The 17,541-nt window shown below is 45.5% G+C and overlaps 1 protein-coding gene across 1 annotated transcript in view; it reads right to left on the bottom strand.

The window, feature by feature from the left end:
- Positions 1 to 15,996, bottom strand: part of LOC135812952 (uncharacterized) — a 31,971-nt gene extending 15,975 nt beyond the window's left edge. The window contains exons 1-5 of the mRNA XM_065326170.1: positions 15,851 to 15,996; positions 11,317 to 11,371; positions 10,115 to 10,174; positions 8,014 to 8,097; positions 1,982 to 2,263 (exon numbers count right to left, since the gene is read on the bottom strand). Coding sequence (XP_065182242.1) covers positions 1,982 to 2,263; positions 8,014 to 8,097; positions 10,115 to 10,174; positions 11,317 to 11,329 — 439 coding nt within the window. The 5' untranslated portion in view covers positions 11,330 to 11,371; positions 15,851 to 15,996. The remainder of the gene's footprint in view (positions 1 to 1,981; positions 2,264 to 8,013; positions 8,098 to 10,114; positions 10,175 to 11,316; positions 11,372 to 15,850) is intronic.
- Between the last annotated feature and the right edge of the window lie 1,545 nt (positions 15,997 to 17,541).

Raw genomic sequence — 17,541 nt, 5'->3', positions numbered from 1 at the left:
TCTCAGGGCGCATCTGCAAGTGCGTCAACCTGCAAAACATCGACATTTTGTTCACCTCCTCCAAGCTACACTGCGCTTCTTTGATTTTTTCACTCCATAGGCACGATTTCCACGATCGACTTCGCCTCCTCCTCGTGCAATGCGACTACCAGAATGGTGGCTGTAGGTGTTTTCGCCTGAAGCTCCCACACCACCTTCAAATGAGGCGAACAAGTAAACCACCACGCATAAAAAATCACTTCTGACCACCGTGTACCGTGCGCGTACTGAGTCTGATCTGTGTCGACATATCATGCAGTCAGACCATGCGTGCTCTTCCCTGCCTGTTTTACGAATCTACTGGCCCCGGAGACTGGCGATCTTGTGACGCATCGCAATCGCGGCTCCGCTCACGGATCCGAGGACTCCGCACCATATCCGCCGGATAATCCACCCTTTCTGCGCTTCAGGTTGTCGCCTGAAAGTCGACCTCAAGGCCGGTTATTATTTCGGTCAACTTCTCAACGATCTCTTCTGTAATCTTGATTCATCGGTCGCCACATCGTGAACGACTGCGAGAGAGATCAGCAAACTGGACGGAGCGATGCTGGTGCTTTCTGCACGAGTTTCTGGATGACGCATTTGCTGAAATTTTGCCAAGGAGACAGGGATTGCAGCGATTTCAATCCGCCAGGAGGCACTCGAGAACGATCGCCCAGGAGGTTCTGGTACTCCGTGACAATCCCCCATCGCAGCGGGGTGTTGATTTCAGCACCAGGCCTTCTCTGTGTTGCGCGAGAAGCAACAGGAGTCCTCTGACGACAAAATTTGGACGCAAAATGCTCGAGTCGACTAGGATCCTGAGCCGCTGCCTCCTTTGGAGTTGGAGCCATTTCTTCTTCAACATCACAAAAATGACAACTGAATGATAGTGTTAGATAGCTGGAAAGTTTATTCCGTCCTGGGATTATTTGAATTTGTTTGGTTGATGTTCGAAGCGAAATGCACATTTTAATAAGTCGGACCAAAAAAATTCACGGTTCGCGTGAGACTCGGCCAAAGGCCCAGTTTTCCGCATCCGCAGGAACGCCACCACCTTCTTGGATCAAGGCGCAGATGGAGCTCCTAAGCGGTGGGCGGTGAATAGATCAGACCCACCACAAAGTGGTCAAAGACCGAAATCCCATTCACTGCATCCATGTTTCCCTCGTGCCAGGCCACGAGTCGAGACCAAGTACAATAATAATCGTTTAGCCAATAAGCCGATCGTTATGGTATCAGCTAAGCCACTAAGGAAAAAAAACGTAATCGTTTCTGCACTAAATTTGTACTGGTCAGTTCAGTTTTCATGAGCAGGCTGTGCCGGTCAGTATCCGTGAAATCTGTGTCTAAGGTCCATAGCGCAACTCTGCGTGACCATGGTGACCATGAGAGCATTTTCAAATACTAGTGCATGTGCCTATTGTGTTGTCGGTTCATGTTTGGATAATTAGAATGTCCGGTATTCCACCTGCACTACTAAATATAATATCAAAAAAGTTTTCTAGTTCTCTGGAGAAGTATCGTAAATATTTCTATCGTTATTAAATGTTATCAAATATACCACTCTTTGGTCTAGAAAGAATACTTTTTTGATATTACAATGAGAGTGAATAATCAACGGCTTGTCCACCAACTCTTTGACTTAATATAATGTTCTCTTGCTGTTGTTATTGTTCTCTTCAATTCTATGTATGCATGTGCACTTTCATTAAAAATATAAAAAACACTTGCCTGGATATACCCCGGTAAGTGTGTGACCCAATGATGTGTAGATTATGAATTGTCTGAGGATTGTCTTTGCTTTGCTGTGCGCATGAAACGCAGCATTACAACAATGGCCTGGCCGGTTGTTGTCTGTTCTCTTCTGCCTTTGTTGTTTTGCTCCGTCCTTGTGGTGTTGAGCACTCTGGTCAATCTTGGAATTATCCCTATTGTGCACATAAGGAGATCAAGTACTTACTGAGTATGCAGAGCGTGATGGTAGCAATTCCGGTCGGGTCAAAGCTGCCATTATTGTACAGGACACCACCTCCATACGAATTGACAAAGTCGGCCAGCACTGGACTCTCTGCTCCGAAGCCAAGCTTTTGCAGGAACACCTGTGCGCACGATTGAAATTCCCTGGGCATCAGGGTCCAAATCCCGCTATTGCCATCGAGTGCCTTGCAGGTGGCAATGGCTTGTATGTAGTTCACCTGTTTGCGCGATGGAGCTATTCGAAGCTGCTTTCCCCAGCATGTATCTATAGAAACAGACACACAAAGTATCGGACCGCTCTAGATTGGGGATAAAATCTAATTCAGGCAAATGAGCAACGAAAAACCTATTTTCGGGCCACGGCTATCCATAAAACAGACTTGGTCAGCCAAAAACTACATTTGGCTCTTATGATCATAGATTCTGAAGCCAGTATTGGTTTTGAAGAAGTGAGGCAGTGCATATTTGCATAAGGTCGTCCCTCTTCAACCCACCACTTTATAAACATCACCCTCTATAAACCAGTGTAATTTTCAGTAATCAAAATGTCCTCTTCATGCCCATTCCAGCAGTAAATTCGATAATCCAGCACCCTCCCAATCCAGCAGAATTTCCGAAGTACATGTACGAATGGTGCCGGATTATAAATGGACCAATGTGCAAGATAGACTCGGATGGAGAGCCAAGGGTTATATTTTTTTAAAAGTAAGGACCAAACCGTTACATGTTATCCGTAGATTGTGCCCAACACAACATCTTACAGTCCACTCATTGGAAACTGGCCCGCTGGCTTTTGAAAGTCGGATTTGGGCCGAATTGAGGATCAAAACCCACTTTAAATCTCAAAAATCTGGGTTTGGGATCTGCTTCTCCATACATGTTGCCATGGCATACCTGTCCTAATTTTGTAAAACCTGGCTGAATTTCTATTTCCCTGTTCTTGGACTTTTCTGGCCTCAAATGTGGCAAGGAGTAATTGCACGGGTCACACAATGCAGAATGTACTGTTGTTTTCACGATATCTACAACTATGTGACAGAGACACCAAAAAGTTAGGGCCGATTCCCACTACGGTACCGTGAGTGCCGTGCCGACGATTTGGGTAGGTCACGTGTACCCCACGGTACGAGCTTGAAGCTGAGAGTGATTTACACCTGCGCCCAATCATTCCGTGCATTCCGTCGGCAGGCCGGATCACCATTTTTATCAATTTCTGACTTTGGTCCTGAGGGAAAATAGCGGGGGAGATGACTGGAGAAAGCTCAAGAATCAACCAATCGAAAAGCCAAAAGCCAAGAAAAAACTTCGTACCACAAATACAAAAGAAAGAAAAAACTTCCTTTCAGGGAGTAGTAAAATACCTACTACTCACTGCATTCGACCTCACGGAATACCACGGCATGCCATTTCCACCCCCCCAGAGACCCTCGGCACCGGAATGTCCACGGCGCGGTACGGCAGGAGCCACGGAATGAACTCGCGCCAAAACTGCCCCTCACGTGAGCAAATCACCATGGGTACTCACGGCACGGCACTCACGGTACCGTAGTGGGAATCGGCCCTAAGGGTGCCAGTTTCCAATGAATGGACTGTAGGCCGCAACCACACTACGTGCAAAATCAAGTACACGTTTGCGTCCACACTGCCATTTCCTGTGCAAGGGATCAAGGGATCCTTGCGTTTTGTCCACGTTTCTGGGTCCCAGAAAATATGGAGGCTGGTTGGTGAGGAGCAGGTAGCCATCCATGTGGAATCAAACACATGGTTCCACAGTGTGGCTGATTCCGCAAGAGCCAGGTCCATACGAGGAACATTCGCTTTGTCTTTTGCCATCGAAGTAAGTCACTTTTCTTGTTCTCAGTGTTTTTTACGTTCAACGTTTCTGAGATTTTTGAATTATTCACTTTTCATTCTTTACTAGTTTATTTCTTCATGTTCACTGCCTCACTTGCCTTCTGATCTGGAGAATGTGACGGAGGTGACTGTTGGTTACTGCCTGGTATAACGGTTGTCGTGCTGTTGCTGTATTTCCGTCCTGCTCGCGACGTTGTAGATCACAAACAATTTGAAATCACATGAATTGTACTTACCGTCGTGTGTGCGGTATTAGGAAACACTGTGCAGATTAGATCGTCGCAATGTATCTATATGTGTGTCTGGTCATCCTGTGCCACGCAAGAACTCCAACCAGACGCATTCGTCCTCGGCCCTGTTGATCGATTGTCCACTCGTCTTTCCTTGAAGAACGATCGATCAAAAAAAATCGAGCTCGAGGACTTTTTGCAAAAAAACGGCTGAAAAAAGGAAGAAAAAAGGGTGCTCAGAATGAGATTCGAGTACACAACCGTGGTCTCAGCAGTTTATGTGGATGTCGCTCATAGATGCGCGATTTCGCGCAATGTTTATGTACAACATGCCGTAGTTTGAAAAAGAGTCCCGAGCGCCTTGACATACATATTCAAGGCCTAGGTCACCTCCTTCTCTCAGATGGTCCGCTCCAGGCTGCCATCTGGCCCTGCTTCGTCTTCTGGTAAGCTGCTCCAAGCTGCATGAGCTTCTCAGTTCGTGATCACCAGCGAAGTACAATGTAGTTGCGCCGCATGTCAGAAACTAACAACAGCAGGCAACAGCAGGCAACAGGAGTGCCCGGAAATTATGCTGAAAGCAAAGCCCGGGCAGATGACATCTATATTATTTCCTTTGTTCTCATTTTGTTCTTTAGTACAACGGTGATTCCTGAAGAGTGTTGTACGAAAACTTGTTCGAATCATCTTTTTTTCCATTGCCTTTTTCTTCTTACATGTATTTTTCCTTACCCTTTACATTGTTTTTGCATGGTCTCCATCGCTTACTTTGTTAATAAAGTAATCCAAATGTCGCTTCAGCTCGTCCTACTTATTGCCATATTAAAATTATTGTCTCCTCGTCGAATTTTTAAATTAGTATTATTATTTTTTTTTTTGAAAGGATTGAGAGAACTTTTTTAATTGTCCGCAAACTCCAACGCAGCCACTTACACATTTAGACTTCACTTCTCAACTCCAAAACGGTCTCTTCACTGCAATTCAAACCAAAATTAAAATTAAAATTAACATGGTGGAATGTTAATTTTAATTTTGGTTTGAATCGCAGTAAAGAGACCGTTTTTTGGAGTTGAGAAGTGAAGTTTAGATCGGGAGAACTTCAAATTCAAAGGATCAGTTGGGGAAGTGAAAAAAAGAGAAAAAATCACCAGACCGCCAGGACTCGAACCCGGGACCTTGCTTGTCATGAGCAATGCTCTAACCACTGAGCTATGGGACGGGGCTGAACCTAGAAGGCGCGCCGTCCCATAGCTCAGTGGTTAGAGCATTGCTCATGACAAGCAAGGTCCCGGGTTTGAGTCCTGGTGGGTCTGGCGATTTTTTCTCTTTTCAGGCAGTTCACTTCCCCAATTGATCCTTTGAATTTGAAGTTCTCCCAATCCTTTCAAAATTATTATTATTATTATTATTATTGTTTCACTGGTTGGAGGGAAAGACACAAATGGGAAAAATCTGAAGAAAAAATTGACTGTCACCACCAGGACTCGAACCAGGGACCCTTGCTTGTAGCCAGCGATGCTCCCACTGAGCTATGGTGTAGTCGTCATCCCACCGTTCAACATTTTCTTCAGACTTCGTAACTCACACTTCCTGTGAATCCACACAGGCCGGTGGGACGCAGCCCTCACTGTAATCCACACACTTCACACATTATTAATTTATTATTATTATGCTTGTTCGCGTTGACATCACCAAGCAAGCTTGGCTAGCCTTCGCATAAGCCAACTGAACAAAAGAAAAGCGGAATGAGCAAAGCCAGTGAGGAGCACACACACATGCAGCTCAGGACTGGTTGAAAAAAATATAAGCCCAGGGCTGAGAATGGAAATAATACGGTAACAAGACAAGATGGAGCAATAACATGTAATGCTCGATTAGAATATCTATCTGTATAACAATACAGGCAGTTCTAAGCCATCCGGCATTATCATCAATATTATCTGCATGTACAACCACAACACACATAAATACACTGTTGCATGGTATTTTTATAATTGTCCTGCTGACAGTCATGACATCTTATTACTTCCCATACTGTTCATATTTGATCATATTAACCCTTTGTCCTTTCGCCCATACTTGAACCGTACACCTGTGTACGGTTCAACCCACGCATGTTCAAAGCGACCTGGAAGCTACGCGGATCACCCGATCCACATGAAAATTCACGTGCACACAGCCTATGCTATGTAGAGAATGATGCACGGGTCGCTGGGGCTAGTTGCCATTTGAAAATTTTCAGGAAATCAAAGTCGAAGTTTGCTTGCGCCGTAACTTCAGACATGGCAGCACGCAGATCGCTTGATGCAGATGAAGCGCTTGTTTGAGGATAGCTGGAGTGACCCGAGCGACAATCCTATGTCCTCTGATGATGAGGACAAACTGGACGAAGCCTTAGTTGAAGGGGTTGATTCTGATTTTGATAACGACGCGGACTATGATGTTGTAGCCGTCGGCCCGTCGACCCAACTGTCGGACATGTCGACCACTCCGATTTGAGTGCAGGATCGGCAGAACAGCACTCGAGTGGTGAGGAGAGTGTACCACCGCCGTGTCTTACTCGTTGTGGAGCAGCAGGGCCAGCTAGAGTGCCGCAGCACGTGGAGCGGGAGCGCAGTTCAATCCCAGAGAGGTCCAGATCTCCGTCACCTGCGCGCCGTCAAACTCATGGTCGACAGCCGCGCAGAGCGAGGAGAGTCGCCACACGGGGCCGAAATGTCGAGCATGTCGCCACTGTCGCTCCACTGGCTAATGCTCTGTGTTTGTCCAACATGCCAGTGGTGCTACTCCAGGTCACACTTGTACAAATTGCACATTATTTATACATAGGAAAGAACTTGAACTTTGAATTTTGCCGATTTTGCCGAAAAATCAGTTTTGATACTCTTGATTAGCCACGCCCACCTGAGGAATGCAACCCAAACGGCAGTTTTAGTTCACAATTATCATAAGCTTTCAGGAAAACATAAAGTGTGCATACAAAATATCAGCTGCTTGGGTATGGTGAGTGGATTTGTTGAAGTAGGTACCCCTCACATACATTTTGGGCAAAAGGACAAAGGGTTAATCCATCATACTATTTTAGTTTTCATCATAGCCTAGGAGCTGTGGCATCATTTATGATCCACAGCAAGAAGGCAGCAATGCCTGTACCTATGGTGAAGTAAAATAAAGCTAACATAACATAACATCGATAATTTTCATGAAACGAAAAAAAAAAGTTTAGTTAGTTGTAGGACCCTCCCCCGCCCACCCACCACAGAACGAAAAATAGATTGTCTTGACTGCGAGAATGCCTTGATGTCCCACATATCAGTATTCTTTTCAAAACGAAACTCTCCTTGACCCGCACACCCATAAATGAAACATTTTTTTCTTAGGAAATTTGAGGCCACATGCCATCTATACCACATAAAATCTGTGATCACTCTGTGCATAATTTTTTCCAAATTGGGCGTCTGTTATCCAATCGTTTAGAAACTATATGAGAGTAATTGTGGAGCGGACCTGAGCAATATCCCGAAAACTATTCTCAAAAAGCTCCAGGCAAATTTGAAATATTTCAAAAACCCTACGCGTCTATAGTTTTGAAATGGACTGTACATACCCGTATTATCTCTAATATAAGCACGGTCCTTTATTTTTTCAATGTACCTTCGCCCCGTGCTATTAATGGAGACATTCCTTTATTGGAGACTGTTCCATTATTATTTCAACCTCATTTCAGAGGCACGTTGCCATGCCAAATTCATGTCAGACACACACATTTCAGGGGTTTTTCGCCGGTACAGATAATGAATTTACACAGTGTGCTTATAATGGAGACTGAGCACTTTATTTTTTGAATGCCGCCCCAAGGTGTTCTATTATTGGAGACGTGCTATTATTGGAGACTGTCCTTATATTAGAGATAATACGGTAGACAACTTACACTGGTCACAGGAGGCCCCTTTGAAGTCCCCGTCGCATGAGCACTTCCGTGTACCGTTCTGGATCGTGCCAAACACGCATGAATCTGCAGGTACAGACAGGGGATGTGCACAGGGTAGAGGAGACAGTTTCAAATAGGAACAGTTTGACAGCAAAATTGTGTAGACAGACCCATACCGATCGTCAGCGTGGATTGTTCACTCGAAATATGTTTGTGGAAGGCAACTGACATGTTAAAGTTTGCTCTGAGGCCAGAGTCGATCAAACTGAGCCATTCTTTTGTGTTGGCCCGTTGCCTCCAAGTTGCCCAATTTTTCGTTTCAAACCAGAGGTGACTCCAAACCGGGAAGGTTTTAGCGTGCACGTCAAATTCACCCTGAGTTCTGAAAGTAGGCAAATGCTATTGCTCCACGATGGCCAGTACAGAGCAACAATAAGCCTTGTTTGTGCTTCCATTAGTTGTCATTGGACGGTGCTTTATTGGCGAGAGGCTGTTTACCTGCGACAAGAAGTTGAAATTCGAAAGACGTACAACTCAAGCCGCAGTGCGAAGCAACACGTCAAAACCTCACCTGCTTGGTATGGCGCTTCTGGTCATGGCAGAGCCATGACATTTTGGCTCGGAGTAAAACATATCGTAGTCGCACTGTGACATATGTTTTCTAATCAAAATGAAGAAAGTGGATATTGAGCCCTTTCCGGTTTGCAACCTATTTCCTATTTGAAACTTTCTCCTCTACAGGGGGATGTGCATAGGGTACCGGGGGGGGGGGGGTGCATAGGGTATAGGGGGATGCGCACAGGGTACAGGGGATGTGCACAGGGTTACAGGGTTCGCAGCCAACCAAGCACACAAAATTCCAAACTTTTTCCAAACCAATTTCAAGAATTTCCAAACCCACTCGTGCAGGAAAAATAAATTATGAATCTCTTCTGCATGACTGTATTCTCCACTATGAGTACAACCAGGGAGTAGTAAAATCCTCCCTGGTACCACTACCATCAACAAATTCACCAAGGTACATTGCAATGGCATCGCCTTCAGCAGCTAGAGCCCCCGAAAATAGCAAGGGAATTCATACGACGAGAGTAACTCAGTTCCCCTCCGTAAGTTCAAATCCGCCTCCAGAAGGGGTTCCAATGAAACATTTACATAGCTGGTGTTCGTCTCAGCGCAAAAGACGGCTTCATCCTAGCCAGCAAACTCAAAAAAATAAAAGCAAACTCAAAAAAATAAAAGTCATGAAACATTTACATAGCTGGTGTTCGTCTCAGCGCAAAAGACGGCGCAAAAGACGGCTTCATCCTCGCCAGCAAACTCATCTGAGTGCGAAAGGACCTCGCCATCTTGCTGTCCCGACTTCAAAGAATCAAAGTCGAGCGCGAGCGCCAGTAACGAAAAACGGCCAAATAAAAGTCATCACCGGCCGCGCTTGAGCTGCACTGAAATGACTGTACGAGACTCGTACATCAGTGAACACCACACATCGCCAGCGCGTCTTCTATCGCGGTACTACCCCCAGCCGGTAGTCAAAACGGCCACTTGCACTGCAGGAGTGCAGCACATCCACGGCCAAAAACTCGAAATTCAAAACTTTTTCCAAACTATTCCAAAAGGAGCGCCTTTTCAAAACTTTTTCCAGACCTGGAAAATTGAATTATAAAATCCAAACTTTTTCCAGACTTCCAAACTTCGCTGCGAACCCTGAGGGTAGAGGGTGTGTGCACATCCTTTTTAAACACAAACGCACAGTATGAGGGTCAAGAATTCAGACAGCTGCTGTATGGGTGATTCATACTGATTCAAATCGGTCCTGGAAAACGGTTGAAATTGGACAGCATATTCAACGTACATGTTTGCTGTATTGAAATCATCATGGTTCATCCTGTACGTGTTTGCCTGTGCAAACTCACTGCTTCACCCCACCAAAGCATACGTAACCTATAATAGTGTATTGGCCTATTTGTTAGATGCGGCTATTAAAAAAGCGGTTTCCATGTTTGAGTCCTAAGGTTTCCCGTGTAGTTTCCATTTGTCCGGGTGCCAGATTTCCCCCGACAACAAATGCCGGACGCACCTAACCAAACCACAGTACACTTACCGGAGGCATTGGCCATAGCAGACACTGCAAGCAGGGCCATCAATTGGACGCAGAAAATATCTGAAGCACAATAGAATGGGAAGAAAATGGAAGGAAATGGAAGAAAAATGAATAATGACTATCTTTGCATTACAAACGAAAGTAAAGGGTGTAAGCGCCCGTCGGGGGCTCCCTTGGTTTGGGACAGAGACATGAATCACTCTCTTTTTTACGATCAAAGTTTGTGTTCCCATTCCGCAGTAGGTATGACTGGGTCTCCTCACAGAGGTTCAGTGCCCTCCGTCACTCACTCACTGCTACTATGTGCCTCTCGTGTCCAGAAATGCATGGTTGGATAAGGACTTCCTCATTATACGCATTCACGCGGCAGCGTCAACCAAGCAATTATGCTTGATCAACACGTTCGCTTAGGCTGGACATTGAAACAAAGCAGATGTAGATACCTCCTAGAATGGGGCTCTACGAAACCAATGATCACAGTTAATACTTCAGTAACATGGAGCATCATAACATTGGTCTTATTGGGAAAACCGTCATCATTATTGGAGTTCCTTGGATATAGTAAATCCGTACTGCTGCTGTCTGTCTGCACTGCCACTGCCACACTGAACTTTGTAAAACAAATTTTCAGCTACAACACATTTTCGGCCAAAATGCCCAGGCCGAAAATAGCTGAAAAATAATACCGGTATGCGCCGAATGGTTGTTGACTCGCAGTACTCTGGAGTTTTATGTGCACTAGGCAAATCACCAGACAGCAATGGCCACATACTGTATTCAACTGGTTATAAGGCGTGCTCGATCACAGGTCGATCATAGGTCGCACGCCGGCCCCATTATCAGGTTTAAGACATGTTGTTTCAATATGTTCCCATAGGTCAAATGTCACGCTCGACCGCAAGTCGCCACTCGCTACTTTGCCCTTGAAGTTTAGTGCAGAAAAAAAGGTGGTACTTATATTCGGGGAAAAGCGGTAGCGTGTGTCACTGTATACTGTAGAGATTGCGCTAATGACCTGAGATAGCTCTCCTCTCTGGTGAAAGATGACCAACGCATTATCTCGCTATGCTCAATGAAATACAACCGGGTCAAAGTCACGCCGTGTGCTGTGCAGCTGCTGACACCAGGCCACGCACTGGTGCAGGGCATGAACCCACGCAACCGGATTTCACCACACAGTAGCACTAGCGTGAGCTACTTACGGAGAGAGGCCATTGTGGCTGCACTGATTACTGGAACTTCGCCGCCAGTGCCATCCTGGTGCAAAAAATAGGTTCACACGTTCACATGCACGTGTACACAGCCACACATGTGCGCAGACGCACAGTGCACAGTAAACACACACAGACACACACACACACACACACACACATACACACAAACACGTGCGCGCATGCACACACAGACACACACACCAACATGTCTGTCATTATCGACCCACGCAGCTCATGCCAAGAGACTTAGAGTACTTAACATACGATTGTGTGTGTAATGTACTCTTGCTCATGCGAGGAGTCTACATTCTCGTTATAGGAATGGTATTATACAAACAAATGACAGCACTTTCGACAGTTTCTGAGAACATACACTGAAACTTTATAGCCGCTGGTGTGAGGGAAAGATGCAAACGGGATCTGAAGAAAAAATTTACTGTCGCCGCCAGGACTCAAACTACAAAAACAATTATAGGGACCTTCACTTGAGGCCAGCAATGCTCTGACTGCTGAGCTATGGTGTAGCTGTCATCCAAGCAGAGACCGTTCAACATTTTCTTCAGATTTCAACAGCGTAGCAGCCAAAATTATCAAGAAGCATACTATCAAAAAAAGTCCATAAATGAGTAAGTTCTTCGAAGTACGAACTTTACAATACTTTGGAATTTAGTGGCCACACCCGGACTAACTTTCTTGCGGGCACTGACTGTGGGGCCCGAACTAACTTTTGGACCTGACTTGTGTTTAGTGGGGACGTCACTTTCCATGTAGATGCACATACTACGAGCTGTAGGTGCGAACCATACCGTACTTATTTCTGGCAGTGTGTTAATCAGGCTGAACTTGACTTCACTGAACAGACATATCCAAAGAGATGAAGGGGGTATTTTTCCCGTAGCTATGCAAAAGACGTTACTTCAGTAACACCTGGCGCTAGCCAGGGTCCACACAGCTTTAATTCCCGTAGCTATGCAGAAGACGTTACTTCAGTAACGTCTGGCGCTAGCCAGGGTCCACACAGCTTTAATTTGGTGTTTGTTTGTTTGTTTGTTTGTTTATTTGTTTGTTTGTTTGTTTGTTTGTTTGTGTCACGCCTGGCGCTATCCCGTATCTGTCCCGTACTGTACCGTACTAGCAAAGACAGCTGGCCCCAATATTTTTGTTTGTGTGTGCCATCGAAATGCCTGGCGCTATTCCGTACCTGTCCCGTACCATCAAGGGTACGGTACCAACAGGAGAATGAGTATATATGCGAAGTGTACCGAGGGGAATACATTCAGTGCAGTAACATTTTGTGTGGATATGTGTGCGAGGCCGAGATCCCACTAGCAGGCTGGCTGAGCCGCCTGTCGACCAGCCCGCATGTAGGCCAATAGCATAATTATTATAACGTATATACAGTCGTGTAGATGTATAGCAGGGAGTCATATTATGTAAACGACTCCCTGCTGTATGGGGAGATTTTCTGGAAAGAAATACGAAGTAGGGAGACGAGTAAATGCAATCAGAATGGATGTTAGTTGCCGTCAGTATAATAATAATAAGAAGAAGAAGAACGTCCGTGATCGGCAGAGTCAGCGCCAGTCCCAGGAAACGTCAGGACAGACATCCCGTCGACTCTAGAACGCCCGTGATCGGCAGAGTCAGCGCCGGTCCCGTAACTATGCAGAAGACGTTACTTCAGTATCTCATTGAAACGTTTTTGCAATACAATGATGTAGCTAATCAAAGGAAAAAGCATTTCCATCAGTTACGATAAGCTAGGCAACAAAGCATAGCGCAGGGCCCTGAGCTTCCAAGCTCTCTCGTTCCGTGTTTGTTTGTTTGTGCCATCGGCATGCCTGGCGCTATCCCGTCCCTGTCCCGTACCATACCGTGCAATCAAAGACAGCTGGCCACAATATTCAAATAGGGCTTTCAAATGCAAGATCATAACGTAAAGCATCTTGGAAGAATGAGTATGCATGCGAAGTGTATCGGGGGAATGCATGCAGGGCGATAGTGCGGGTTCGAATCCCAGGTTGTCTTGAAAATAAAATAGGAGAAATGAAAAATATATAACAACCTTATTCTTTTTTTGCCTAGGTCATCAAGGTGGTAGACGGTGTCGTATTACCCTCGAATGCAAAGAGAAAGTTTGATGTAGCCAATCAATGGAAAAAACATTTCCATCAGTTCTAATAACATGCATGCATGATGAGCTGCTAGCTAGGCAAAAAAAGCATAGCGTCGGGCCCTGAGCTTCCAAGCTCTCTCGTTTAGGGCAGGTACTTATTTACTGACTTTTGCGGTCGTTTTGTCGACTTCTTTCACAGAACACATACAGTGAGACTTTACGGTACTGTAATTTCACAAATTTTCGGTGTACTTTTATTTTCGGTACTTTCGGTGGGTCTATTTCACACCTAAAATTTCAATACACCGAACAAACACTAACACACATAATCCAATAGGGGAACTGCTTCTCTGTACCGAAAATTTCTGTTCACCTAACCTAGCCTGTTGCCCTCATACCGAAAATATTGAGCACCGAAAATTTCTGAAATTGGAGTGCATGTACTAGTACGGGCTACCCTCCATATAACATACTACCCTCCATATAACATACTACCCACCATATAACATACTACCCTCCATATAACATACTACCCTCCATATAACATACTACCCTCCATATAACATACTACCCTCCATATAACATACTACCGTAAAAGCCCCTATATCCGCCCACTCAAAATTACGCCCACCCTACACATGTACAAGCCCAGTCAGGGAAAGTCAACACTTTTATTACAAAATAGCGCCCATGCCTATGTTCCGTAAAGTACCGTTGATCCCCCCCCCCCTCCCTAATTGCCGCCCCTGTCATTTTTCTGCCTGTGAAGCGCCTTCGGCAGATGCAACGAAATACGATGTTGAACCGACGCATTCACTGCTGTACACAATACGTGCCAGCGCAGGATGAAAACTATGCACAATCCAGCACCGTCAGAATGTCCACGTTGTTGTACGTCGTACTGCACTTGACAGCCTTGATCTAATTCCCGCCCCCTGCCGAAAACCCAGCTGGGAAGCGACATGGCGTGGGAGGGGGATGAATGGTACTTTACGGTATACGCCCAGGCGTGCTGGCAATACCAGTATATACACAGGTACCGGCACCCAGTACTTACTGCTATGTTGATGGATGTGTTTCAGGATTGCTTTTCCCAACCAGAACACTGTTACTGCTTCATTGAAGTGGGGATACTGTAATTATAGTGTGGATGTTCAGCTAAAAAAATTAATGAATTGGATACAGTTTCGAGCACAAGAAAAGCGCCTAGATGTGTTTCATAGGAAACAGCTGCGGTGTACCCTTGGAATAACCTACCCAGATGTCATCTCGAATGCAGATTTATATGCTGTTACTGGCCAATGCTCTGTATGTGAAATGGCCAAGCGGGACAGGTGGAAGCTATTAGGACATATATTACGCCAGCCAAGTGACATCCCTGCAAATGTTGCTCTCACTGCTTTCTGTACATATGCTACCAGTCAGCCCTTTCGAATAGGTGCACCCCGCTCTTGCCTCACCACAAGTCTCCAGCGAGACGTCCGCCTCACACCTATCTGCATTTTTAAGCCCAGCTGCCTTCGTGATCTCGGCACCTATGCCCGCGACAGAAAACAATGGAGTAACATCTGCTCAGCCATTTAGTCTAGTATTGCTCTTCTTAAATTTGACCTTTATTACAAGACTCTTCTTTTCTCTTTCATTTCGTTCTCCCACTCTCACACACACATGCTCACGGTTAATTCTGCCGTCGTGAGTCCCTTTCGGGACGGATACGAGAATAATAAATAATAATAATACAGTTTCGAGTCCGTATTGAGCCAGGGGAGAATTTCAACATTTGTATTCCAAGTATACACCCGGTTCCAAAATAACGTCCTTGCCCTTGTATACGCCCAGGAAATAGAGGCTGCTATTCTATACGCCCGGGGCCTATACACAGGCTTTTACGGTACTGCATAACATGTAATTTTAGTTGTGAAATTTCGATAGTAGGGACCTGCCAGGTTTCAGGTGTAATGTAGAATTAGGTGACCAGCATTCCCATCACATACAGTGCATACTCCAGTGCCATTTAGGTGTAATCTAAATTTAGGTGCCTGGTTTTTCTAACGTAATTACCGAAATTAAAATTACACCGAAAATAATGACGTGTTATACAATATGGGATGATACAAAGAGATAAGTACTGTTTTGCTTGGAGGACCATGCACTATGCTATAACAGTTTATATATCGAACCTCGGATATACAGTCCCCTCGAGGTATGTAATACTGCGCTAATTAGTAAAGCTTAACTGTAAGCCAATCTAAACTGCGGCTTGCCAGTACCAGCAGACACGACTACGAGCTCGTACAGTAGCAGGGCATTTCCGCCAACAAGTACATGCCAGCTAGCTCCAAGCACCGAGTGCCCGGCTCTGGCAAACCGGAACGCGAAAGAACGGAAACAGCTCAGTATTCTTACCAGTGAAAACTTCGACAACTCCTGCTGGTCGTCGGGGACCGGGTCTTTTCGGAGGAGAAACTGACTGGACCGCTGAAGGTATGCACCAATCCAAACTACACTGGCCGTAGATCTACTCGCCTCACCAAACTGGCGGCCGACTTCATGCTCTCAAGGAACACACGCAAAAAAGTGCACAAAGTGCTGGGCGCACGCCTGTCGATGAGCGGGCTATCTCTTCAAATTTTCGAAGGCCGCGCGCTTGCTTGAGGGAGTCGCGTGGGTCATGTGCATGGGCTCATACGATTTCCAGGATCCTATGTGCCGGGCCTGAGCAAAACGATCTTCCATGCAGCCTACACACGCCAGGCAGCCTCCTGAGCTGCACCCGACCTGCATTTACCGGTACGAGACTACCAGTACGAGAACACGTGATGCATACGACCCAGTTCGCAAGGAGCTCAGGTCAAGAGTCCATAACCCCGTGAACTCTTCTGTAGATATTATTTTAGACTACAATTTTACAACTCGACTCGGTAGACGTCTACGCGGTACCGGTATACCATATACCACTCGACCAGCGGCAGAGAGAATCCTAAAAAAAAAAAAGGTTCAGCCAGTTCCAATGACATCGACCAATATTTTCAGAACTGAAATTAACAAGCAGACACTTGACAATCAGATCACAAGGGCTAGCTAGGGGGGGGGGGGGTATTCTTTGCACAATTCTGACCCGGATGCGTCAAAAATCTGGCAACCAACTTTACCAATGCCGACATTAACAGCCTTGAAGTTGGCAGGTCCATAGTGACAGTATGTACGTGTTTTAGAAGTACTGTACTGGTACATTTACCAGTCATAGCAGGGAGTAGTATTGTCGATAGAAAAGTAATCATTATCGTTATCCCCATTAGTGAGACATAGCGCAGATGGTGTGAATTTTACATGGGAGGTGACAAGAAGGAAGAGCAGGAGAGCTATAGGGCTTGAAAGTGCTACGTCACAGCATAGCAACAATTTCAAAAATTCAAAAATTGGATCCACTTGGATCCAGTTTTTGTATGGATCCAAGCACATTTCAAGCCGTCTTGCTCTCAGAAAGGTGATGTTACCAGTGAAACTGACTGATTTGGCTACTGGGGGCGGGGTTACAACTGGTGGCGAAGTAAAAGTCACCCCTGCATACGACATGAGTGGGTTGCTATGCACCCACATACTGAGGCAATAGCAAAGTCACACCAAGAGTACATGTACTCTTGGTCACACCTTAGTGGATCCAAAATAGAAATCTGATGTCAACTTAGTACTCCCTGGCCGTTTTTGACGTCATCACTTTCAAGCCCTATAGAGGTGACAGTCAAAGTTAGTTAGTCAATGCGCCTTCCAGCGCAAAACAGAGAGCATGATAAAGAGAATTAAATGTGCTGGAATGTGATGACTGGCACCTCTCCTTCTCTTCCGGTTCCTTCGACAGTAGACTCCTGATGTAACAAACACCACTGTGGAGGAGCCTGAATTAGTTCTTTATAGCCGAAGTTCGTTTTAACAGAATGCACTCACACCGTACAAGCAGCAAGTCATGATAATATGACTGGGAAGTGGTCCATGACCAGGGAGCCCTGCACATATCTGTAGGGCTCCTTGGTCCATGACAGCATGATCATTATGAATGCACTTGGTTTACATGTGGCCCTACGAGATTACGAGACTTG

Source organism: Sycon ciliatum, chromosome 3, assembly GCF_964019385.1.
Source record: "Sycon ciliatum chromosome 3, ocSycCili1.1, whole genome shotgun sequence".
Taxonomy (NCBI): domain Eukaryota; kingdom Metazoa; phylum Porifera; class Calcarea; order Leucosolenida; family Sycettidae; genus Sycon; species Sycon ciliatum.
The sequence above is the reverse complement of the archived record's forward strand: the minus strand, read 5'-3'. Positions and strand labels throughout refer to the sequence as shown.